Source organism: Balaenoptera physalus (assembly GCF_965194825.1).
Source record: "Balaenoptera physalus genome assembly, chromosome: 7".
NCBI classification, from domain to species: Eukaryota; Metazoa; Chordata; class Mammalia; order Artiodactyla; family Balaenopteridae; genus Balaenoptera; species Balaenoptera physalus.
Window position 1 is genome coordinate 19,896,238 of NC_138886.1, and position 26,498 is coordinate 19,922,735.

At 53.0% G+C, this 26,498-nt stretch overlaps 1 protein-coding gene across 4 annotated transcripts in view; it reads right to left on the reverse strand.

The window, feature by feature from the left end:
• Positions 1–26,498, reverse strand: part of COL27A1 (collagen type XXVII alpha 1 chain) — a 185,453-nt gene that overhangs the window by 89,180 nt on the left and 69,775 nt on the right. For all 4 annotated transcript variants that reach the window (XM_082470253.1, XM_082470254.1, XM_082470256.1 and 1 more), the window contains 7 exons: positions 18,707–18,760; positions 17,161–17,214; positions 7,456–7,500; positions 6,790–6,843; positions 6,312–6,356; positions 3,287–3,340; positions 2,370–2,414 (listed from right to left, as the gene is read on the reverse strand). In XM_082470253.1, coding sequence (XP_082326379.1) covers positions 2,370–2,414; positions 3,287–3,340; positions 6,312–6,356; positions 6,790–6,843; positions 7,456–7,500; positions 17,161–17,214; positions 18,707–18,760 — 351 coding nt within the window. The remainder of the gene's footprint in view (positions 1–2,369; positions 2,415–3,286; positions 3,341–6,311; positions 6,357–6,789; positions 6,844–7,455; positions 7,501–17,160; positions 17,215–18,706; positions 18,761–26,498) is intronic.

Sequence of the window (26,498 nt, forward strand, 5' to 3'; positions counted from 1 at the left end):
TTTGCTGGCCATGTCAGCTGGACCAGAGTCAAGGAGACTTTCACAGCCCTCAGGGGTATTGCGTGGCCATGGGGCTGTTTGGCAGAATGGGGGCGGTTTCTCGCACTCACGCCTGACACCCCAGTGCCAGGGAACACCCATCATGGAGGGCAGGGTGGAATCTTAGGAAGTTAAAGGCACAAGGCACGGAGCAAAGCAGCAGAAATGAGCTGTCAGTTAAGGAGGTTTAAGTCTGGCAAGTCCTCAGAGGGTCTCTGGGCAAATGGCTTTGAAGCCTCGGTTTCCTCGTGTGGAAAATAGGTATAATCAAGCTTACCTCAAAGAATCAATGGGAGAACCACATGTGGTTCAAATACCATGCAGGTAAAAGGGCCTCAGTAAGTGTTGCCTTTTTTTTTTTTTTTTTTCTGGTCTGTTTTGCCTATAGTGCTGTCCCTAGTGCCACACTCTGGGGCAAGAGGTAAAAGCTTGGGCTGCTGCATTTTAACCCAGCTCTGACTCTCAGAAGCACAAGGCCTTGGCCAAGTCATTCATCCCCTGACCCTCAATCTCCTCATCTGTAAAGTGGCAATGCCAGGCCCTCTGTGGGGCTCCCAGGATGGAGTCTGAGAAAATCCCCCATGGGTAGCACTGGAGGCAGGCCTGGGTGATGGGACAGGGCCCCACTGAGATATTCTAAGTAAGTCAACTGCTCCCACTCTGCAACTTAAACTTTGGAAAAAACAGATCCAGAGAGGTAAAGCCATTGGCTCAAAGTCATACAGACCAGAGAGATCCTCAGCCACCCAAACAACTACAAATAGAAACAATGAATGCCACTATTATATTGAGTTCTTACTATTTGACAAGCACAATGACCCCACGAGCTAGAAGCTATTATCCTCATTTTTCATATGGGAAAACTGCAGTTCAGAGCCAGTAACGCTCCTACCCCAGGGCCTTTGCACCCACTGTTCCCTCAACCTGGAATGCTCTTCCCCAGATAGCCACATGGCTCCCATTCTCACCTTTTTCAGGTTTCTCAAGAAGAGAGGACTTCCTGGGCCAACTTATCCAACAGCCCGTACCCCGAGTACTCACGGTCCCCCTACCCTATCTTAACACTCAGCAGCACCTGACGTTCAACCACTCACCCTCCATTCCCCCATTCAGTCATTGTCTGTCTGTCCGTCTGCCCCTGAGAATGTGAATTTTGTCTTGTTCACTGCTCAGCACCAAGCACAGTGCCTGGTCCATAGCACACACTCAACTTCAATGAATGAATGAATGAGTTTCCTTGCCAAAGGTCACCTGGCTTGAGGAACAGACCCAGAGACCAACCCAGCCCTCACAGTCTCCGGGTCCTGGCCCTGAAGCCAGAAGCATCGGGTGCTGCTCCTTGTGCACATCTAAGTGTCAGATATTAGCCCTCAGGCACAGGGGGGCTGTCAGCCACGGACTGTCCTAGGTACCCCCTCTGTCAGCTCCTTGAGGCCAGGACCTGGATCTTGCTTTTCTCTGAATCCCCCACTTGGCCCCCAGAGGACCCAGATCCCTATACTACAACAGGTAAGGTGCCCACGAACACGCACGCCAACCCTAGCATCACAGACAACCCCCTTTGGGCCACCCCTGAGTGCTCCTGGCTCCCTCCCAGCTGCCTCTCACCGTCTAACCTCGTCCCCCGCCATCCCTTCTCCATCAACCACAAGCAAAGGGACGCCCAGACCCAGAGCTGAGGATGGTTCCAAGCCTAGGAGTTGACCTGCAGGGCGGCAGCAGAGAGCCTTAAGCCACCAGCATGGGCCGGGCCAGAAAGAAAGATGCCTCAGTTACAGTCCTGGGTCTCCTTCAGCCTGACCTGGTGGATCGGGGTTCCTGCTCAGCCCCTCTTGTGGTCATGCCTCCTGTGGGTCTACCCAACACCCCACTGCTCTCTGGCCTTGTGTGTACACGAGTAAAACAGGTGACACCAGGACAACACGGAGCCTGAGTGTTCTCTGACACAGGGGCGCAGATACCCAGTCTAGACCCGGTCTAGAGCAGGCCCCCCAGCATGGACACTCATGACCCAGACAACCCCCCCACCCCCCGCCAGACACAGAACTACATTGCAGGGCAATTGCTGGACGCACAGAGAGGCTGCATCCCAGAGGGGCCCAGCGTCCACGGGAGCCCCCAGCCCCAGCCAGGCAGCAGCCGGTCAGTGTTCTGGCAGCAGGACACGAGGCCCAGACAGCCCCCCATGCACACCCACACACTCAAAGCAGAGCAAGGGCAGAGCAGAGAGAAGCGAAGAATGCCCAGGCCGCGGGTGGATGGGGCCGCGTGGCCAGTGGGAGGTCAGGTTCACCCATAGAATCTGCGTAATAGACACGGAAAATCTTTACCGGCCTACCCATCTTGCCCCTCTTGCCAGGAACGCCAGGCAGACCCTGTAGGGGGAAACAGGGAAGAAGTCAAGACAGGATTCCAGCAGGAGACAAGCAGTGTTGCCCCAAACCAGCCCCTCTTTCACCCACAAGAGGAAGTCACAGAGGGCCTGGCGTCTGGTCCACAAACACAGCAGGCTCCAGTTATCTGCACACCAGATGGGTGGTCCTCAGACGCTACAGAGTCGGGGCCTGCATGGACGTGCGCTGGGGAGATTCCTAAGGAAAGCACCCAGTGCCCTGGTATTCAGTAGATACTCAATAAATGCTCCTTCTGTTTCCCTAAGATTCTCTTTACCCAGCTTGTTGATGAGATTACTACTGAGTTCCCAAATACGGGCTCAGGCGGGGAGGGAACGGAGAGGAAGGTCCAGAGGCCCGTGGGAGCAAAAGCAGCCACAGACACACATAAACAAATGAGCGTGGTGTGTTCTGGAAAGCTCTACAAAACTGGTGCCTGGCGGGATCTGGCCCACGGGCCGTAGCTTGCAGGCACTTGATCGGAAATACGAAATGAGCCCGTTTCTCACCTTCTGAAAGCCCTTCAGAAGCTCCCCACGGTCTCAGAACAGAGTCCCTCTCCTGACCTTGGCCCCTGAGTGCCGTATATCTGCTCCCAAGTGCCCCCTGCAGCCTGTCTCCCCCCCATTCCTGCCTCACACTCAGCGCTTTGACTGTGCTGTTAAACTCGCCAAGTCCGCATATGTCCTAGATTTTGCACATGCTGTTCCCTGTGTCAGGAAGGTGTCTGCCTTGACTTGTCCCTTTATCCAACTCTGGGGCACCTCCTCCAGGAGGCATTCTGTGACTTCTCCAGACTGGCACCTGGCAGAGGGGGTGGCCGGGTGGGAGGTAAACAAAGCAAGCATACTCACTCGCTCTCCATCGGACCCTGGCAGGCCGAAGAGCCCTGGGAGTCCAATGTAGCCCTAGGAAAGAGCAGAGGGGAGGTCAGAGGGGCCGAGTGGTGGGGTGCGGCGGGCCCGGCCCGGCCCGGCCCAGCCCCCCTTGCTGCCCTCCGGCGCCTGGCTCCTCTTCCTCGCTGGAGGCACTGGCGGCTCCGGCAGCTCCTCGATGACATAGGCCTTGAGGCAAGTGTATATGCCCATGGACTGCATGGTGCTGGCTTCCACGATGTAGTCCAAAGGCACATACCCTCACGCCAGGGAAGGGCGCGGGCGCTCGCAGGGGGAGGCCCGCCCCGCGCCGGGGGCTCTGGGACCTGCGGGAAGGAAGCTCTCTGCCGGGTTAGATGCTAGGGTGGCACCAAGCCCTACCCACCCACCAGGGACGCTGGCGGGCGCTCACGGCTTCTGCAGTGCCTCCTTCTAGGCCTCGAAGGCCCCCCGTGGACGTGGGGCTCGAATCCACCCTTGGCCCCCTGAGTGCGGCCGGTGGTGACAGCAGCTGCCACCCCGGTGTGCTGGCGTCCCGCAAGCACGTGTGCCACTGTATTCAACCCTCCCGAGGACCCTGCAGATTGCCCATCCTCCTCCCCACGAAGCAAGGGAAACTACGGCTCTGGAGAGAAAGCAGCACAACTAGTGAGGAGTGGAGTCCGGGTTTTCCGCCTCCCAGCCTTTACCCACGCGGCGCCCTCCGCCAGGCAGGCCCTTCTCACCCCCACGACTGCACAGCAAACGCTTTCAAGCCCAGCTCTGAGGCTGTCTCCTCTGGCCAGCATCCCTGACGCCCCAGACCAGAAGCCACCTCCTCCCTCCACCCCAGCGCCATATTTGCACCTCAGTTAACAGATTTACCACTTTCTGTTCTGTATCTTCATTAGCCGTGTCCACAGTTCATGACCTCATTAGCCTGGGAGCTTCTCAAGAGCCGGGACCTAGCCCAGGGTGCCTAACGCTAACCGTACTCTCTGGATGTTTGTGAAATGACTTAATCAGAACTCTAACAAAAGCTAACATTGACTGAGCACAAACTATGTGCCAGGCCCACTTCTCAGTGCTCTGCAAGCATGAATGCATTTACCGTGCCCTCATCACACCCTCAGGAGGTAGGAATTATTAGTCAGCCTCCTGTAGAGGTGAGACCATTTAGGCCCAGAGAGGTGAAGTGATGTGCCCAGGGTCACACAGCTGGAATGTAGCAGAATGTGGTATTTGAATCGAAGTCATCTGACTCCCGGTCCCAGCTCCTAACCACTTTGCTACATTGTCTCCCACAAACAAGCAACGATCGCAGGCTCACAACCATTTCTCCTTCTCTAGAAGTTCAAGAGGTCATAGGGCCTCCTTCTCAGGCGTCATCTTAACAAGTGACATTTACCGATCCTTCCAAGAAGGGTTTATATCCCAGATTTGCAGGTGATAGACTTGGAGAGGTCCAGTGATGTGCCCAAGCTCCCATGACGGGTTAATGGCAGAGCAGGTCTCAAAGGCAGTCACCCTGCCCCCAAGTCTGCGCTCTGCCTACTTCATAAACATGAGGCCGGTGGTGGCAGAGTTGGGAGGGCAGTCTGAGTGGCCCCGGCTCACCCAGGCTGCTCAGGGCCCTGTGACCCTGGAGACGGGTGTGCTGGGGCCAGACCAGCAATCTCCCCACATGTGGCCTCAAGATGCCACAGCATGGCAAACTGCAAGCAGCCCCAGATGTCATTAGCCTGTCTCGCTCCTCCTGTCCTCCTGGCAGATCAGAGACCTGGGGCTGAACTGGGAAGACCTTCTCCCTGGGCTCAGGAGGCCCCTCTGGGGCCATAGCTTGTGGGAACAGCTGGATAAAGGAAAGGAGGGAGGCCCAGCATCCTAGGACAGGAGCCTCCTCGGGCCCTGCCTTTCACCACCCCTACCCCCACCCCATCATCATCATCATCATCATCATCATCAACATCATCATCAACATCACCATCATGATGTCCTGGGGAACTTTCCCACCTCCCAGTCGCCCTCCTAACAGCCGCCCATCAGTTCCAGGGATTCGGGCTGAGACTGCAGCCATAAATAGCTTTGCCTCAGGCGCGGAGGACGCGTCACACTTGACCTGGCCTGACGGAGGACTGTGTGACCCACTTGCTGAGCATTCTTTGAGAGGCAGAGAGCCCAGCCCTCAGAATACCTGGGCCCTCATCCCATCCCCACTTTAGGCGTGCTGTGGGAACTGGGGCCGTTGGATCCCCACCATGAACCCAGTTTCCTCGTACATAGAAGAGAGAATTCCAGCAGATCATTTCTTAGTCTTCCAAACTCCATTTACCCCCATTCATTTCGCCCAAACCTTCTCCACTGCCCCACAGCCCGCCCAGGAGGCCCCACCTGGTGGCCCCTCCTCAGCACTATTTGCTTCCAAATTCCTGGTATCCCCATAACCATGCCAGAGGTAGGAACGGACATCACTCCCATTGAAAAGATGGGCAAACTGAGGCTGCTAGCTACTCAGGGTTTGTTCCAGGGGCCTTGATGGAGGGGGAGAGCAGATGTTCCATCAGCCTCCAGGCCCAGGCAGTGTTCACCCATCGGGCAGCACTGCCCTCCAAAAAGGGCAGTCCACCCCGTCCTCAGCTGAGAGCAGGAGACAGGCCTCGGAGGATTCCAGTGACGGACAAACTGGCCCAGGCTTTAGTTCCCTAGCGCCTGGGATGTGCTGGGGGACACGGCAAGCAAATGCCTGATTATAGCAGCTAGACCATGGCTGAGCCCCCAGCAGACCTTTGCTGCCCAGTTACTTGGCCATGGGGACCAAGCTGGCTCAAGGGTTCCCTACCACATGGCCATCCTGCTGCCCCTCTGCGGTCCAGGGAGTGCTCAGGTGGGAGGCCTTGACCCCAACCCCCCCCCAGCAGACTCTGGGTGGAGGCTTTACAGCCCTGATCTCCCACCAGGTCCACTGGAGGGACAGCTAATGCCCACCTGGGTTCCAGTCATGTGGCACTTGCCAAGTCCCACTTACCTGGCTGCCTTTGGGGCCAGGGTCTCCTACAGGTCCAGGTAACCCCTGAAACACAAAAGACAGAGGGGCAAGGACATATGGAGACGTTCTACCTGCTGCCAACAACCCAGGGCAAGTCCTGTCTCCTTTGGGCCTCAGCTGCCCCTTCTGTAGAATGGGAGTGGCGTTACACTCGTGGTCTTCACACTGAGCCCCCAGCTACCCCAGGGTCCCAGGGAGGTGGCTCAGGGGGAGCCTATGGAGCCCCACCCCCAGAGCCCCAGAACTCCTCTTTCTTCTGTTTCTTCCTGGCATCCTTGCCCTGTTGCCTTCAGAGAAGGCTCCTCGGTACAGCCCCCTTGAACAGCCCTTTCTTCAGGGCCCACCCAGCAGGTGTAGCTGCTTGGCCCCCAGCCTGCCACCTCCCTCTGCCTGGGGGCACCCGTGGCCAGCTCCACACCACCACGGCCACAGAGCTTCCAGAAGCCATATACTGCACCTGCCTGCCAGGGTAACCTTTGGCCCCTGGGCTGCCCTCGGGTCCCGGCTGCCCCTGCAAAGGAACAAGAGAAACGTAAGGAAAGGAGAGACCCTGCCCAGCTCCTGATCTGGGGGGTGGTGGGGGACCAGGGCTTACAATGGACAAAGAGAAAGGCAGGAATGTGAGATGAAATGGGAGGAAGGGGAGGCCATCGGCCTGCTGGGCCCCCAAGCCCACCCCTCTGAGAAACTGGTCAGACCAGCTCGGAGGGACAAAACCCCCTGTGCTCGAAGCCCAGGAATAAGGCACAGAGGAGGCCTGGCTGGCTCTCCCACGCTGGCAGCGGCTGCTGTTTGACTTGGGCCGGGGCAGCCAAAATTCCTGCAAACCCCGTGGCGGCGTGTATAATATCCCCTAACATCGCCCGGAACAGGCCAGCTATTCATGGCTCTAACTGGAGTCGAGTGGCTCATGCCAACACCGGGCCGGCATGGACTCCAGCCCTTTCAGGCAGATGTGTCTGGCTGAGAGGTGGGGTAGAGTGGGGGCCCCAGCAGGATGGGAGGCAGAACCTCCTGGCTCTGGAGCACACTCATGGAGCCGGGCCCAGGGAGGAGGCCAGGGACAGGCAGGGGCTGGAGTGAGGGAGGGCAAGCAGGGCGGGGCTGAGGCTGCAGCCCTCACCTGTTCTCCGGGGTGCCCCGCCGGTCCAGGATAGCCCTTGTATCCCTGTGGGGAGGGGAAGAAACTGAATCAGGCTGGGAAGACACATCTGGGCCCAGGGATTGCAGAGGTCCAGCCTCCCCGCCTGCCTTTTCAGCACTGCATGCACCATGGCAGGGACGTGTTCAGTAAATACTCCCAGAATGGACATATGCACATCGGGGTTCCTATGGTTTCCTCTCCGCCACCAATGGTTCTTAGACCAGAAGACGTTGGGGGTTGATCACTCCTTGGGCAGGGTTTGTGAGCTAAATTAGGATACGGCAACTGCGAGCGGGTGATGCTGTATCACAACCATTCTTTCCAAATCCAGAGCGAAGGTGGGAACGTCTGCAGCAGGGGTGGAGGGATGTCTTAGTGGATGGGTAGACTGATGAGAACCTTAAGGTCTAGGTTATGTTCAACCACCATGCGATGCTGGGACCTTCTGTCAGGACCTTCTCATTAATCCCCTTACAGAAAAGATCTCACACACATTGACCAAATGTATGAACCAAAATAGCTGCCCTCCTTCTTCCCACTGGTCCCAGCAAGTATTCCAGGGGGAAAGAGGCCACTCAATGATTGAGAAAGACTCTGGCAACATTCCAGTACCAACCTTGACCCTCTGTCACCCTGGTCCAATTCCCATGATCCAAAGCCAGGTCTCCAGATCAAGAGAATCAAAACAAGTGTGTGCCTTCAGGTGGTGCTGGGGATGACCACCTGGGCCATTTCATAGGAGTTAGGAGCTCTCTGAAGGGAAACCCTGGACTTCAAGCTTCCATCAGCTTAGGGCTGTTATGAAATAAGATGGAGCAGGGGCTTCCATTTCAGACAGGGTGGAGGAGACGGGGTGATCTCCGTTAGACTCCCTCTCAAGGGGAGCCTTACGCTAGATCTAGACACCATCTCTGACTTACTGTGCAACTCTGGATGGGTTACTGTCCTTCTCTGGACCTCAAATGAGGGAGTTAGAACTCCGAGTCCCCTTCAGCTCTGGTGTTCTGGAACTCAAGAGTTCTAGGGCTCCCCCAGGAGTTGATAAATGAGACTCCAGACTACACACACACACACACACACACGCACACACACACACACACACACACACACACACACGATGCCTGTGGACCCGCTCTACGCACTGCTGTTTACGTGGGATTACACCAGGGACTTCCCTGGTGGCGCAGTGGTTAAGAATCCGCCTGCCAATAGAGGGGACTCAGGTTCGATCCCTGGTCTGGGAAGATCCCACATGCCGCAGAGCAACTAAGTCCATGAGCCACAACTACTGAGCCTGCACGCCGCAACTACTGAAGCCCGCATGCCTAGAGCCGGTGTTCCGCAACAAGAGAAGCCACCGCAATGAGAAGCCTGTGCATCACAATGAAGAGTAGCCCCCGCTCGCCCCAACTAGAGAAAGCCCGCACGCAGCAACGAAGACCCAACGCAGCCAAAAATAAATAAATAAATAAATAACATGGAATTACACCTTTATGATGTCCTCTAGCCCTTATAACAGCCAGATGAGGTGTGGGGAAAGGGGGTTAAGGGTTATCATCTCCATTTTACAGAGGAGAAAACTGAGTCTCGGAGAATGGAAGCCACTTGTCCCGAATCCCGTTGCTAAGGAGCAGCAGGCTTACGCTCACCACTGGGTCCTTCTGACACCTGAGGCCACATGGAGAGCCTTGCGGCCCCCGCCCCCAGGCATGTACAGTTCACGCATGTCCACAAATACCCACAGGCACACACACTCGGCACCCCCGCAAACCCGCAGAAAGCAGCGCTCTTAATCATAAACAGCAGCGCTGGTCTGATCCAAGAGGTTTGGGGAATTTACAAGCATTCCTTCTGCACCTACTCACGCCTCGAGACAGCTCAGCATTATGATTGCATCTCAAACCTGGGGCCCATGAGATTGATGCATTACGGCTGGGTGAGATTCTTCTACCTGGGGGCGTGTGCTCTTTTCCCCAATGGGCAAATGGAGGCACAGGCCACAGCCAGCAGCCAGCATGCAGAGTGGTTAAGATCTCTTGTTTCAGATTAATCTGGATCCCTATCCTGCTTCACTACTGGCTGGCTGTATACCTGGGGCCACCGATGTCACCTCTTTGAGCTTTGGTTTCTTCTTGTAAAATGAGGCTCTAAGGGTCGGTGTACAGATTACATGGTATAATGTGTGAAGCACTTAGCACCGTATCTGGCAATGAATTCAAGGCCCCGTAAAGGCTAGCTGCTGTTAGTACCGTGATCTTTATATTTCATTCATTCATTCAACAAACATTTACTGAAATTTTATGCTCCAGCACCATTCTAGGCATTGGATGAACAAGAAGACAACATCCTTTGCCTTAACAGAATTTATAGTCTAATTAAGTAGATATAAAGACAAATAAATATAAAAGGGTAATATAATGTCTCAGGGATTTGCTTACATGGGTGTAGAGTTTCAGTTTTGCAAAATGAAAAAGTTCTGGAGATGGATTGCACAACAATGTGAATATACTTAACACTAATGAACTGCGCACACGAACGCGGTTCAGATGGTAAATTGTATGTGATGTGTTTTTTTACCATCACTGAAAATAAAATTTTAAAAAGAGATAATGTGTGGCACTGACTAATGCTACAAAGAAAAGTGAGCAGAGTTGGAAGACAGAGAATGACAGTGTTGGGGAGGGTGGTGACTGCAGTGGTCAGGCAGGGGAGGCTGCTCTGTGTGAGGGAGCTGGACACAGGGCGGGCTCTCTGGGGAAAAGCATTCCAGGCAGAGGGAACAGCAGGTGCAGAAGCCCTGAGGCAAGAATGCTCTCAAGGAATAATGAGACCCGTGTGACTGGAGCAGAATGAGTAAGGGGTGAGGGCCAGAGGGGTGGTGTGGTCAGAGAAGAAGCAGGAAGCCAGAGCATGCCAGGCAGTAAGACGATGGGAAACCACAGGAGGGTTTTGAGCAGGGATGTGTCATGGACAGGACGCATATAATGGCCATCATTATCCTTTCTCCACTTGAAGCCTGCAGATGAGGAAGAACAAGCAAAGCCTTTTCCCATGAAGAGCTGGGTGGAGCCTTGAGCTCTAAGCTGTGTGACTCAGCCCAGGTGACTGCCCTCTCTGAGCCTCTCTCTGCCATCCTCTGCCTGCCTCAGTGCCATAATGGAGCCAATGCAATAATGGAGCAAGGATCCCAAGAGAAGCGTGAAAGGGGTCCGGGGAGCCCTTGAGCATCACCTGCTCCTTTGGCTTCCTGTGCAGCCACAAAGAAGCCTGCTAGAAACCAATGCTTTAGCCAGTGAAATCCCAGAAAGAGATTTCAAGTAAATCTTTTACTCAGCATATAGCTAAAAGGAAACAAATGACCATCGGGGACACGGACAGTGACCTGCCCTATGCCTGGCCCGGCACTAAAGCCTTAAATACATCAACTCGTCAACAACTTGCAATCACCCCTGAGAGGTAGGAACTGCCATGCACATTTGCCAGATGAGGAAACTGAGGCTCAGAGAGGTGGAGACTTCCCTGAGGCCACACAGCTTCCCAGAGGAAGCAGGCTGTGAATCCTCGTGTCCTCAACCACCAAATCATGGATGAGACATACTGTTGAGGCCCAAGGCCCCCCTAGAAGAGCCACAGGGCCACCTAGGGAAAGACCATCCTATAGACCACCCCCCCTCCAGGTCTGAGCTTATGGATCACGGCAGCATCACGAACTCCGGAGTATCTATCTGACTTGGAAGGAACCTAAGCCGTCAATTTGACAACCTCTTTTCTCATTGGATAGAATGAGAAACTGCGGCTCAGAGAAGGGAAGGGACTTACCCAAGGCTACTTAGCAAGTTATGGCCAAGCCCAGACCGTTCCCCACAACTCCAGACCCATTGGGCTGTGCTTTGTCCAGAAGGCCATGATCCCTAGGTCCTTCCCAAACCATGAACCCTGAAGGGCCTTGAACACTGCCTTGAACCCCTGTTCCTCTTAGCAGACTGGGAGTCGCTGAGACTGAGCACAGCCAAGGCATGGGGTGGCGGGGTGGTGGGGGTTCATATGTTCCCTGGAAGCACCTTAACAGTGTTTACCAAGCTGGGGCTAGCCAAATAGCTTCAAATGACAGGGCCCCAGGACTTGGAAGAATCTAAACCATCATCTTCTACAGGGCTCTGGGCAATTACGGGGCAGGCACTAACTGCAAGGTAGACCCACGGGCAGCGATTTTCCTGTGGGTGATAAGTGCCTGACTGGGACTAGGGGAGAGCAGATGCTTCAGGGGGGTTCCAGGGACCACGCAATCTGCAAGGGGCCTCTGGCTGCCGGGCAGGCGGGTCTCCCCAGCACCCATGTTTATACTAGAACTCGGGCTATATTTTGGTTTGGGAGCCAGATTAATCATTGCTTACAACGCACAAGGAGAAACCAGACATCACCTCACTGTTACTGCAGACAGTCTCCCCGTCGGCTGAGATGCTATTTGGGCTTTGGGCAGGGAGAGGAGGGGGGTCCTGTCCTTGCCTGGGGGTCCTGAGGACCAACATACACCTAGACCTCAGCTGATCCCCCCTGCAAGCTGATCTTGCAGGCTCCACCTCGGCCTGCACGAGGCCCCGGCTTCTCTCGCAGCAGAACGGAGCTCACCAGACTCGCTCAGCACTCCGTGAGGTTTCCCACTGAACTTCTCTACCACGCTGGCAGCCCCTAGGCCACACTGGGCAGTCAGCAGGACCGAGAGCCCCATTCAACAGAAAGGGTCAGGAGGAAGAAACACACGCCAAGAAACATAATGAGTCACTACAGCATACTCGCCAAGTCCCTGCTCCTCTCTGGACCTCAGTTTCCCCAGCTGGCCTCTCAAAGCATCCTGTTGGCTCAAAAATTATAGGATTCTGAAATGTGATGTGTGGCTTGTCCAAAAGCACAGCCCTTCACCGTACAGCCAGGCATCTGATGCCAAACTCTGCTTAGTGGGTACCTGAGATAGGTCAGGGCAGGAAGGTACAGTTTCTGTATGGCTCGTTCATTCATCTGGTTATTCATGCATTCAAAGGTTTGCTGAGCCCCACCAATGAGCCAGACCCTATATGAGCACTAAGAATACACTGATAAACAAAGCAAACTCACTCCCTACCTTCTAGAACGGGATATGGGCATTAAACACATATGAAGTGGAACAAAGAAGTACTGAGTGCTAGGAGAGAGCAGACAGCCAAGCAGGGGAGGCGGCACGGTGAGCTGAGGCTTGAAGGAGAAGCCACGTTGGAGAGCAGAGGGGCAGAGGAGCTCAGAAATGGAGGGGGTATGGACCCCAGAAACCCAGAGCAGCTTAGCAGAGGAGCCCAGAGAAGGTTCTCAGTAGGGGCACTACATGGAGGTGCTATCCAGGTAGAACTGGCAGTTCTGCAGAAAGGCGGGAGATCGTCTCAGGCAGCATCAATCACACTCCCCGCAAAAATTCCCAGATGACCCCCTCTGCCCTCCCATTTTAGCACAGATCCTCACAGACAGTGGCCAACTCTGATGGCATGTGGAGGGCTCATGGGCAGGGTGAGGGTTGCAGGAGGGAGCCAGGAGGAAGTTTCAACTTGAGTACCAACTTCATTCCATTAGTCATGTCTACCTGGGGCAATGTGTTAAGAAAGATTCTGAGACTGAATTAGGCTTGGCAAGAAAGAGCGATTAGTGATGTCTGAGGAGGCAGGGGAGGCAGGGAGGTGAGGGACGACGGAGCAGATGTCTGTGGCCAGCACTGTGCTAAGCCCCACATGAGGAAATAAAGAAGAAGAGGTCCTCCTCTGTGCACTTGCTCTCATCTGACAAATGTGCCAAGGACACCAGTGAGTTGCCTGCTAGCCAGAAAGTGCAGAGTCCTAAAGAGGCTGAGAAAATGGGCTGGTGTGAGAAGGGAGGTATGATTTCTGCCTGGAGGTGCTGGGGAGATGCTCTTGGAGAAGATGGCCTTCGAGAATGGAATCAAGGGACGGATACATGAAGATGACTGGTCTGAGCATGCCAGGAGAGGGCCCAGCGGAAGCAAATGCAGGGAGGCAGGAAGGCCCAGCGCACACAGGATTGGATGGAGTGAGGGTTTCTATACAGCAGAGTTTCTTGGCCTCGGCACCATTGACACCTTGGGCTGGATAAGGTTTTGCTCTGGGTGGAGCATCTGTCCCATGCATTGTAAGGTCTTTAACAACATTTCTAGCTTTTACCTATTAGAAGCTAGTAGCGCCCCCTCTCATCTGTGATGACCAAAAATGTCTCCAGACATTGTTAACTGTTCCCTGGGGGGCAGCTGAGAAGCGCTGCTCTATAGGAGAGAAGGCAGGAGGGTTAGACTAGGGGCAGCATGGGATTCTGCCCACCCAGGGTACAAATAGGGTTCTGGTAGCCTTCTGGGTTAGTGGAGGGTGGTTAACTGGTAACTAAGCAAGATGACTGATGGGACCAGGTGGGCAAGACCTTCTACAGCACTGCTTCTTCATGTTCACCGTGATCACACATTCATTCATTCATTCAACAAATACATATGCAGCATCTACCACGTGCCAGCCCTGTGCTGGGTGCTGAGGACATAGCATCTTATTTAACCCTCCCAACCACTGCATGAAGCAACTGAGGCCATTTGCCCAAGCTCACACAGCAGGAGAGGGACAGAGCTGGGATTCCATTCAGGCGTGTCTGACCTGGTCTGTGCACCCGCTCCCCCATCTGGAATCAGCTCAGCAAAGTCCCTCAGCAAGCATCGCAGGCAGATGCAGAGAAAGAAGCGTTCTCGGGTGGGGAGGCTCTTTTTCACTTGATGGGCCCACTCTTATTTAAGAAGCTGTTTCAATCAGCGTTGTGGAAAGGGAAAGGGCCGAAGTGTCAGAAGACCTGAGTTCAAATCCCAGCTCTGCCATTTAGTGACTTTGGCAGCTATTTCTGTTAATCCAGTGGCTCTCAGCCTTGGCTGCACATGAGAATCTACTGCCTGGGTCCCACTCAGACCAACTGAACCAGAACCCCTGTGGGGAGGTGGGCACGCTCCCCTGCTGATTCTCATGCACAGCGGGGCTGTGAACCGGGGCTGTAGACTTCACTCTCCGTGAGCCCCCAGTGATCTCACTGGCATTTAACACCAGTGTCAGCACACGGCCAGGTACCTTGGTATATCTTTGTGAAATGACTGGAAGAGTGAATGAATGAATGAGACCTATTTGGGCCTCAGTTTTCTCAGCTGTAAGATGGGCATAATACTGCCCAACTCCCAGAGGTTACTGTTAGGAAACAATGTGATGAGGGACAGTAAGCCTTCCTATCACGCTGGTCAGTATGGGAAACTCCCAACCCAAACTCTCTTTCTTCTGCCTACTTTTCTCCATGGCCCTTTTCATCTTCTAACACACCTCGTATTTTTACTGTTTTAATTGTCTGTCTCCCCACACAAGACTGCAAGCTCTGAGGAAACAGGGATTTTTGTTTATGTATCAGCTCAGAGGCCTGCACAGTGCCTGACACACAATAGTCATTCAATCCATTATGTTGAATAAATGAATGAATAGGGTTACTGGTGTCACTCTGAGGTGACACCAAAATTCAATGCGCTGATGAGCAAAGGGGACGCAGACCTCGCCTCTCACCCACCAATGTTCCTTCTCGCTCAAGGAGCCCCACATGAGATGATGCAGAAATACCACCCAACAGGATCAGGGCAAAGTGGCTACTGTTGTCACCAAAGACACTTGTGGGAGAGGAGACTGCTGACAAACAGTGACAATGCCAGGCCCGGCTGCCCACCCCATTGGTCCTCCTCCCTGACCCCCACCACTGGTCAGGGGTCCCTGCCTTGGGACCTGAGCTCCCCCATGCTCTGCCCACCATCCTCTGTGAGCAGGTGACACTGGCCTGCCACACACCACTCCTCCATGTTTGCCTAGGCTGGGACCAGAGGGACTTGGTGGAAATGGTTTTGCCATATAGTTTTCCTACCACATGGAGGCTCTTCCTTAATTTAGAAAAGATATCTCTCCCTGCTCAGGTGAGCTGGTTGCCCTGAGTTGGGGGATCTGCGCCTCCCTGGACATTTGCTGAGAGCAGGAAGGCCTGGAACCCCAGGCAGGAGCCGGTCCAGTCTGTTTTTCCCTCTCCCGCCTCCTCTGCTGGACTGCTACCCCCGTACAGAGCGAGACCACCACTGGCTGCTTTATGAGCCATGACTGGAAGGAGACTTTTCCACTCACACCTCCACACCTCATCCATCAGAAAATGCTGGAGCCCAGAGGGGAAGTGAGTGGGGAGAGGGAGTCCCTCTGTGTTCTCTGAGCCAGAAGAGACCACATTTCCCCAGCTCAGACAGCCACGGACTCCTGTCTGGGTCTGGCTTCTTCAGATCTGCAGTGTGGCCTGCTCTGGCCGTGGAGGGTGGAGGAGAAGCGGATTGGGGTGAGGGGGGAGTGATGCTCCAAGTCCCCCTGTGCCACAGGGACCCTCAGGGCACAAGCAGGATGGAGCCAGGAGATGCCACAGCTGCCCAGATGAGAACCAAATGGCCGAGAAAGAGGGCAGCTGTGGCCACAGCTGGGCGCCAGGGTAGAAGCTTAAGACGTGGCCCTAGGTCAATGTATCTACTGGAAAACCCAACAGCAATGGGGTATTTTCCTGCAAAAAGCAATTGACCCTGGCCCTGAACTGTCCTACCCCGTTTCCTGAACACCTACTATGCGCAAGCCCTGTGCTAGGCTCTGTAGGGAGAGTGATAAACCAGATTTGCACGTCCTTGTTGGTGAAGTTGGTCTTGGGGCTGAAATAACTCAGCTAAGATAGCCTATGGGTCCTTGAGCAGAGTAGGGTCTCCTAGACTGAAGGCCAGCGTTCCAAGCGGGCTTCCTGGACACAACTAGAGTTGAGTCTGAAGTATGGGACACCCTGGCTGGGAAGCCAGAGAGGAATCCAGGGGCACTACAAGTCAGAGACCCATCACCTAGGAAAATGGCAGACCTTCCCCCAAAGGCAATTAGAGGTAACTCCCCCTGCCTGACTGATGCAGTGATGGGGTGGGGGCAGAATGACAACAGCTCAGAATGTACAGAGAACTCACTGCCTCTATAGAACATTGGCCTGCAGTATATCAGAGGGATGATATTAGACCCAGAGAGGTTACTGACTTGCCCCAGGTCACACAGTGAGGAAACGGTGGAGCCGGGAGTAGAGTCCAGACTCAACTGACCCCAGAGCCCGCTCTCTGAACGTGCATGCTCCAGGCCTTGCTCCGGGTTTACAGCCCCAGGGGGCTCATGGTCATTCCAGATGGCAGGAGGCTCAGGTTCAGAGAGGGGATGCGGAGGGCCCCCGCCATTCCGCCCATGGGAGGAGGGGCTGGGCCAGTGGGGGCTCCTGGCTCTGACAATATTCCCTCCACCACCACGAGCACCCCCAGGATGGCCTCCCTGGAGCAGCTGGGCCCCGAGAGGAAGGGTCACTTCTTGTCACACCTCCTTAACCATGGCGGTGGGACCTCCTGCAGGCCAAGGTGCTTCCCACCCTCAGGCAGGCACGGACCCTCGGAAACCTCTCTCCCCTCCAGCCACCAGCCCCCTGCTGAGGGAGCTGGGGAGAGGCAGGCGGGCAGGCGGGCGGCACACAGCACTCCTGCATGAAGACCCCGCTTGCTAGGAAGCCCACCAGGCAAGGCAAAGCATCGACACCAAGGTATACCTTTCGTCCAAGAGGTCCTGGATTCCCAGAGAGCCCAGGCAAGCCCACGTCGCCCTGAAAAACACAGACAAGGGGGTGAGGCGGGGGAACGGGAGCGGACACTCATTAAATTGAAAGTGTGGCCTCCCACGGCCAGTTGTTTGCAAACAGGATTCATGGAGGCTTAGAGGCCTCAGAGGAGACTCAGGGCCTCTGAGCGGGCTGAGGGCAGCTGGGTGGGCAGGGTACCCAGCCCCTCCCCACTTAACTCAGTCGCTCCATTTAATCTGTTTTATATGTTGGACTTTGGCAAAAGGTACCATTTGGGGAATGGGTTCCGCTGTTAAAACCATGTTTGCAAACCATCGCCCTGAAGGACATGCAACCCGTTCCAATCAGGAATCCGTCTCTGCGTTCCTGACGCCCTCCTTCCCACCCTTGCTGGGCATGGCGGCTACCCAGTAGGGGGCATTTCTGCCACCACCGTGAGACCCAGAAGCAGACAACGTAGGAGCAAGAGAGAAGCCTGGGCTCCTGCATGTCGTCAGGCCCGGCTGCAGAGCCTGCTCTGCATCGGACCGGCTGCGTGGCCTCCAGCAAGCCGCCCGCGGCTGGAGCTTCTGCTCTCTCCCGGGCAAGCTAGGCCTAGCTGCCTGGCCTATAAGCTTCCAGTGAGGATCCGATGGGGGTGCATGTGGATGTTTACACCCAGCAAGAGTCTGCTGAGTGAAAAAACTTCCCCTGAAGATGTGAATGAATGAGCCACCTGTGCCTCAGAGAAATCAGCAGGAGCTGCCACCTCTCAGTACCCAAGAACTGGAGGCTGGGCTGAGAAGCAGTGTTCTGCCTGTCAGGAGGGCTCCTGGGTTGTGTCCAGAAGGAAACCAGACAGACTCGAGGATTCCTTCCAGCGTATGGATGTCTGGGACATTGGATGACCTTACTTGGAGTTCTGGATTCCCCTGCTCCGGCCTGTCCTGCACTCCCTCCAGGCCCCTTGTTTCATTTACAGGGTGGACGCTACAGGGATGGATGAAGTCCTTCCCCCTAAGCATTCTCTCTTCCATGGGAGAACCTTCTGGTCGCAGCCCTTCAGAGTTAGGGAGCCCTGAGTCTCCAGCCCGTTCCCTTCCCATGTCCCGGAAGTTCACAGACCTGTCTGCTCGTACTAACAACCTCAGAGGGGCCTTCGAATGTCTGTTGGAAGCTTCCTGGGCATGTGCTACCAAGAAGCTTCTGGATGCCGAGGGTCACCTAACAGGCCCTACAGAAAACCCATTCAGAGCATTAGGCTAAAGGACATTCACCAAAGGTATGTCCACGGGCAACATTTTTTGTCGGTTTTATTGGTTGCACACCAGAAGAAGGCAGAAGGGAATGGTTTTGGGTTTGGTGTAGGGAGAGCTGAAGGGCTTTGAGGAAAAACCAGACCCCGTCCTTTTCTACTTCCCACCTCCAGCGTTTGTCACGCAGTGGCCTCTGTCGGGAGGGTGCGCCCCAGAGCACGGCGATTTCCCTGCTGTCCACTCCCCCACTTCCCTGAGCACTGGGGTCCCTGGAAACCTACCTTTGCCCCATCGTGAGCCTTTCCTGGTGAGAGCCCGGGGTCCCCTTTCTGTCCCTGAAACAAAAACAATTCTACTTTGGCCGCCAAGTTGTCTAAAGAGGGTGTCTCCCCACCAACTCTGCTCAACTCCCTGTCCCCTGGTTAAATGCCCTCCCCTCTACCCCACTCACATTCCTCCACAGGGTCCTCTCCAATCCCATCCCTCCCCTGCTCCAGCACCTCCCATAGCTCCCCACCATGCCTACTGACAAAGTCCAAACTCCTCCTTGGGTGTCCCAAGTCTTCCGTCACCTGGTCCCAGCCATCCTTTCCAGACTTTGCTCTCCTTCCACCAGCCCGACCCGCAGACGGGGTCCCTCTGCCCCATCCCCAGACCACAGTTCTTCCTCCGCCAGACCTTGCACATTCCTACCACCGGGTCCTTGCTCAAGCAGTCACTCTCAACTAGAAAACCACTTCTCAATCATCATTAGCCAAACCATAAGCATTCTCAAGATGCAGCTTGACTGCGTCCTCCCCAACCAACCTGGAGATCCCTGGGCCCAACGTACAGGTGACGTGTTCCCCCGGGGCTCTCAGAGACCTTCTGAGAGATATGTCCCAGGGGCAAGCTTGATTCTTTCTGATTTTCCTGTCCCCTGATGCTCACCTCACCGTCTCTAATTACCTAGGACCAGTGCATCAGCAGCCATTTAATCTGTGTACAGGCCTTCACAGTTTGCAATAACCCTCACTTCACCAGGTTCCCAGAATGGCCTGATGAAGTGAGCAAGGGAAGTGTTATTACCCCATAACACATTCGGGGAAACTGAGGCCGGGAGAAGGAAAGGGACTGCCCAGGGCCCCAAGCTGAGGCACTGGCAGAGCTAAGACTAGGACCCTGAATTTGTGACTCCCAGCTCTGTGTTCCAAGGACGTCCTGGGACCCGACAAGTTAGAATAGGCAGTGAGTAGGGAAGACACCGACAAGCAGTGTGTCCCCAGTCAGAGATAAGCATTCTTTGTGCCAAGCCTATGGGAGGCGTCCCCATCACAAGGATCCTGGCTCCTAAGAGCATGTGCTCAGGAAAGGGCCCAACAACCACATCTCACACAGGGCTGAAGAGGGCTCCTGGCTGTGGGCCCACTCGTTTGACCAATCTGATTAAATGACTCAGGAGACAGTCCCTTGGAAAGTCAGTCCCCCCTGCTATCAACTTCCAAGAGCCCCTGATCCCTGCCCCACACCCTCACTCTCAAGCTCCCTCCCCAATCTGGGTCCTGAGTCAGAAGTGCTGGGGTGAAGCCACGGACTCACAGTAGGACCTCAGGCGAGTGACTTCACTTCTCTGAGCTTCTGTTTCCTCACCATTAAAATGTGGGCTGCACAGCGCACGCACACACACACATACACACACACACACATGCACACGGCTGCATGCTCATACATGCACACATGCACATGCACGCGCACACACACACACACACACACACATACACGGGCACGAGCACACATACCCGCTGGCATCCAGGTTCCTTGGCAAGGACCCAGTGGGATCATGGACGTGACACGCAGGAAGGCTGTTTTGGCCAACTTTAGTTCCCATTTGTTTCTCTTCTGCGTCAGGACCCAGACCTTCCAAATCCTGACTCAGTCACTCTCCGTGAGAAATCACTGCATTCCAAACTGGAAAGAGCCTTAAAGAGGGAGGGCGGCCTTCCACTGCTCACCTGCCATGCGCCCAGCACTGTGCCAGGCCCACTCAATGCAGCACCTCACCAGTCCTCTTACACCCCCTTACTGCACCGCAGGACCAAGACCGGGGTTCAGGGAGGCTCAGTCACAGCCTGGGGTGACGTGCAGATAAGAGGCAAGGTCTCACTAGGTCTGACTAGGTCCCCGGTCTATCTGACTCCAGAGCCCTCGTTTACAAATGGGAAGCCTAGATGCTTCTCCCATACGCCCTCCCACTGCCCCAGGCTGCAGGCCAGCCCCTCCTTGCTAGGACCGCAACTCTCTGTCCACCTGGGTCCCACCAGGTCACTTCTGCAGGACTCGCCTCTGCGATCTACTACCTCATGCTGCAGCTGCCCCTTGTTGACACTCTGCCACCCTCGGTTGTTCACAAACCCAGTTCCAATGCCTTTTATGTCCATGTGCAAGGTCAGGCCCAGGGCTACCCAGGATTCCAATGGCTAAAAAAGGACAGCAGCTTCTCCCCACCCTGCTCTTGCCCACCTCGGTCTACAGCCAATAGAAGAGCTGGGCTTAAAATGCTCTCAGGGGTGGGCCTTCATGCATCCTGTTCTGTCATTTTACAAAAGGGGAAACTGAGACCCAAAGGGATGCCAGAGTGGCTCCCTTGCCCAGAGTCCGTATCCAGGCATTTTAGTTACTACGGACTGCTCTCTGCATTCTCGGCAGCCAGCACGGTGCTTGGGACGTAATCCCTGCCCGAGTACAACATCAACAAACACAGGTGTTTATTGAACATCTACTATGAGTCACATCTTCAATGCACACAAGGAATACCATGGTGGGGATCAAGACACAGCTCATGCCTGTGGGGACCAATCAAGGGAGAAACCAGAGACCAGTAATGATAATCTGCACTAGCATTTCCTGAGTGCTCTTCTAAGCCTTCAGCACATAAATTTATGAGGTAGCAATGATCACTCTCCCCATTTCACAGATGAGGAAACTAAGGCACAGAGAGGGTAAGTGATTAATCCAAGGTCATACAATTTGTAAGTGGGATTTAGACTCAGGATGTCTGCTTCCAGAGCCCAAGAGCTTTACATTTCAATACACTGCAGATGAACAACTATGATCCAGTGATAAGTGGAGTACAGGAGGAAGTAGGGGGGCACTTGACCCAGTCTGAGGGTAAATCAGCCACGCTAAGGCTGGAGGAAGACAAGGAGGGAGTCAGATGAAGTTTGGGCTCCAGAAATGCTCAAGGCACCCTTGGTCAAGTGAAGGTGTGACTTCTGGGATGGAGAAGACTATCCATCTTCCCAGCCAGACTCCTGCAAATTCTCCAGTAAGAGATATAAGGAATAATAAGGTCTAATTAATTGTTTACACCTTGGTGAGGATGAGAACCTGGGTGCCAGACCCAGCTCTCCAGCCAACAAGCCTGTGTGATCTTGGACAAGCCCCTTTCCCTCTCTGTGTACAGAACAGTAGACTCTGCCTGGACTAGTTAACAGAGCCTTGAGGAACTAGAAGATGGTTTGGAAGGTATATCCTAAACCGTAAATGCTACAAAATATAGCAGGGATAGAAACTATGAGCTCCTTTCCTGCAGGTAGGGTTGGGAAGGCGGAGAGAATAGAAGGCTTTGGGTAGATGAGGCCTCGAGAGGGGCTGAGACAAAGGAACAAATCATGAAGGACTGGAAAATTCTGGGCCAGAAGTCCTCTGTGCAAGTCATCTTTTGCAAGACACACGATCCCGAGTACCTAGCACAGGGCCTGGCCCAGGGGAGGCATCATAAAAATATTTCTCAAGTGAGAAAATGAATGAATGGAGTCTCAAGAGACAACTCTAGGGCTGGAATTGGGTCAGATCTGTCCCCAGCCCTGGAAGGTCCTCTGAAGATACACTAGGTCTTTCACCATCACTACTACCATTTCATGTGTTTATAAGTTCTGGCCATGGCAATAAGGCAAGAAAAACAAATAAGACTACTAAGATTTGAGGAAAAAGAGACAAAAATATGTCTTTTTTTGCAAGTAATATGAGTGCCTGTCTAGAAAACCCAGGAGAACTAACTGAAATACTGTTAGAACTAATAAAATAATTCAGTAAAGGGCATGGTTATAAAATAAACACAAAAGTCCAAATATACAAAGTCAATAGTTCTTTTCAATAGCTGACAGCCAGCTAGAAAATATAATGGGGGAAATATTCCATTCATAACAGCAACAAAAATATAAAATTTCTAAGAACAAACTTAGTAAGAAAGGTGCAGGGTTTATGCAATAAAAACTATAGAAGTTTATTATGAGATGTTTTAAAAACTCAGCCAAATGGGAAGATATGCCGTGGTTTTAGATAGGAAAAGTTAATATTTTAAAGATGATAATTCTTCACAAATTAATAAACACATTTAATACAATTCCAAGAAAAACCCCAAGGGAGTTTTTTAAGGAAATTATTAAGATGGGCATAAAGTTTATCTGACAGATTTAATAGCCAGAACAATTTTTTTTAAGTGGAGGAGGGAGACACACAGCATAAAGCTAATAAATGTCATAAAATAGTATTTTACTAGCAATATACAAACACAGGAATGAAACATACTTGAATGGCCTGAAGGAGACCCTGGTCTATCATATAATAGTCAGTGCAGGAAAAGTTATTTAATAAATGAACTACTGGGGGAAAAATAAAGTTATACCTCATACCCACTCCCATGAAGATTAATTCCAGATGGTTTAAAATTTTAAGAGTACAAATGATATTATAAAATGACTAGGAATATAAGTGAATACCTCTCTGGTTTACTATGGGAAAGAAATGTCTAAGTATTAAAGTAAAGAACCATACATTCTACATATGGTAGAGCTCTCTCCATACTACCTGACATATTGTAAGTTCCTAATAAGTGTTAGTTATTATTGTTAGTCCAAAAAAAAAAAAAAAAAATAGGTAACACTCTCACTTGTGAAAATCATCATGAATAGTCTTAACAGGCAAACAATAAATTTGAAAATACTTGTAAGGTAGATGAAGGCTTAATAAGCCTTCATATATAAACACAAATAATTTTTACAAGTCAATAACAAAAGATAACATCCTGGGACTTCCCTGGTGGCGCAGTGGTTAAGAATCTGTCTGCCAATGCAGGGGACACGGGTTCGAGCCCTGGTCTGGGAAGATCCCACATGCCACGGAACAACTAAGCCCGTGAGCCACAACTACTGAGCCCGTGCACCACAACTACTGAAGCCCGCGTGCCTAGAGCCTGTGCTCCGCAACAAGAGAAACCACTGCAATGAGAAGCCCACGCACCGCAACAAAGAGTAGCCCCCGCTCACCACAACTAGAGAAGGTCCCCGGGCAGCAACAAAGACCCAACACGGCCAAAAATAAATTTAATTAATTAATTAATTTTAAAAAAAAAAGATAACATCCCAACCCCAAAAATAAAAATTCATAAATGGTGAAATGCAAATGGAAAACAAATGTAAGAAAAACATTCTTCTCAAAGATGATCAATGCAGTGAAGTGAATTGAAAACAATAATGAATTATCTTTTTCAAACATCCTCCTCTAATGCTAGCAGTGGCATGGATTGGTTCAATCTTTCTAGAAGGCAATTGTTAATAAAATTACAGCCAAACACTATATAGCACTTACAGGCAAGGCATATTTTAAATTATTCATACATATATATGTATGCATGTATGTATGTGTGTGTATATATATTGATATATAGATAAATATATAGATATATCTAGATATATATATATAGAGAGAGATATATTGCTTAACCAACAGTGCTAAAGAGCTATGGAGCTACTAATAGACTTGTAGCTAAAACTATCGACTTTGGAGTCAGACAGTAGAGGGTTCAAATCTTGTCTCTGACACTTATCAGAAACAGGCTAGTTACTTAGCCACTTTGGACCTTAGTTTTCTCGTCTGTAAAATGGGGGTAATAACATCCACCCTGCAAAGCAGGTAAAGCTGTTGGCCAGTCCCTGGCCCACAGGCTGTTCAAAATGCAGTCAGTGCCTGTCACTGGGCAAGGCCGCTGCAAGAGGCCTGCTTTCCTCTTGATACTTTCTAGACTTTTCCACATTTTCTTTAATGAGTATGCCCTACCTCAGTCATCAGAGGAAGGGGAAAGGGAGGCTGGGGCCTGAGGTCCGAGAATCCTGTAAGGGCTGGCTCCACCTCAGCTTCTAGCAGCTCTGCTAGCAGTCACTTGGGTTACTGAGCATGGCCCCTCTTGCCCACCTATTCTCCCCGGGTGCCCAAGGGCCCCTAGTAATCCTGGGTAATTCACTGCAAACCGAGCAGGCCAGAGGAGGGAAGAGGAGGCCGGCTGCCAGGGAGAGTGGGGCCAGGTGCCTCGTCGCCCAGCACAGGCACAGCTGGAGCCCTGCCGGCCTCTGGCCCAGAGCTTCTTACCCCACCTGGGCCCTGCATCCCATCTGACTTCCCCTGGTTCAGCATCAGCATCACCATCGGGGCGGCTCTAGGCCTCCCCATTGGTCACCCTTCAACTTGCTGGCCACTGACCAAGCTTCTCAAGCTGCCTGAGTGGCCTTCACAAACCCCATCTGATCGTGTCACGTCTCCTAAAAACCTCATGCCTTCCTGCTGCTCTTTGGATAAAGTCCAGAAGTCTTAGCACACCCACCAGGCCTGCTGCCCTCCCCAGCCTCCTCCTGCCCCTTGGCCTGGTCGCCTGCTGCCCTTCAGACCTTGGTTCAACTTTCCCACCCTCTGGGAAGGCAGGCTTCACCTCCCAGACCAGGTTAATCGCCATTCTGTGGGGTCTCTGAGCACCCAGTGCCTCTCACGTGGAGCCCTTTTCATGGAGTGGTCAGCTTATTTCCACAACGGCAGCGACCGTCCCTGTCTGTGCCCCATTGTAGGCCGGGCACCTTGAACAGGCTGACAGCTGACCACTTACCACAGGCCAGCACTGCTCTTAACTCAGTTACACCTCATGACAACCCAAGGGGGCAGCTACTCTTATTACCCCATTTTCCAGATAAGGAAACTGAGGCATGGGAAGTTCAAATAATTTGCTCACAGTCACACAACTAGAAGGTGACAGAGCTGGGATGGGAACTTCGACCGTCTGGCTCCAGAGTCTGTGCTTAACCACTGTGCTTTCCTGCAGCAATAACTATGGGTCGGTTGGACACATGACTCAACCCTGGGCCTCCAAGGTCAGCTAATGCCATCCACCCAGGGTTCTGGCTTCTCTGCTTCATTCTCAAAGTCCTTGATCTTGACTCCCTGCAGGACCTGACAAACACTCTTCTTGATTGATTTGAACGTGGGGCATATGGGTATGTGGTACATGGGGAAAGCCTTGGGCTCTGGAGCAGGCAGGTGGGGTTGAAGCCTGGCTCTGGTCTGTACCAGCTGTGCAGTCCTGACAAGTGTCTTCCGACTGGCAAACCCAAGGACCCGAAATACAGCCCCGCCACTGCTGGTCACTGCAAGTGACCCCAGTAAGTCATTGGCCCTTTGGGTCTTTGCTCCTCTGTGACCTCAAGAGGGATGAAGTGCCTCACCTTTGCTCTGTCTCCCCTTTTTGACTCCTCAATCCACCAATCTCTCCCATCCTTAGTCTGGCAGGGGGATCTTTAACCCACAAGGCCATAAGCTCCCAAGGGCTCAATAAATACAGCAAAGGAACGACCACACAGTGACCCAGCCGGACGAAGGGCAGGCTCCCTGCCACCACGCAGACCCTGCCTGTTTGGCTGATTTTTCCATCAAAAGCACATAGTAGGTGCTAGATAAATGTTTGTTGATTGAAGGAAGATGAACGGATGGGGGCCCCAGAGGCAGCTCTCGAAGCCAACACCGTGCGGAAAAGGAGGAGCCAGCACAGAGCCTGGAGGAGGCCAGCCCTACAATCCCACCAGGTCTCCTCCCAGACCCAGAAAGGATCTGGTAAACAGTGAGGACCCTCTCCCCAGAATCACATCTATTCCTGCAGATCCACGACATTCCCTTCCAATCTTGGATAAGTCAGGAATTCCATCCAGGAAGAGTCTCTCTTTAACCCTGTCCTGGCCAAACCACAGATTGAGAGCTGCCCAGGGCCAAAGCCCA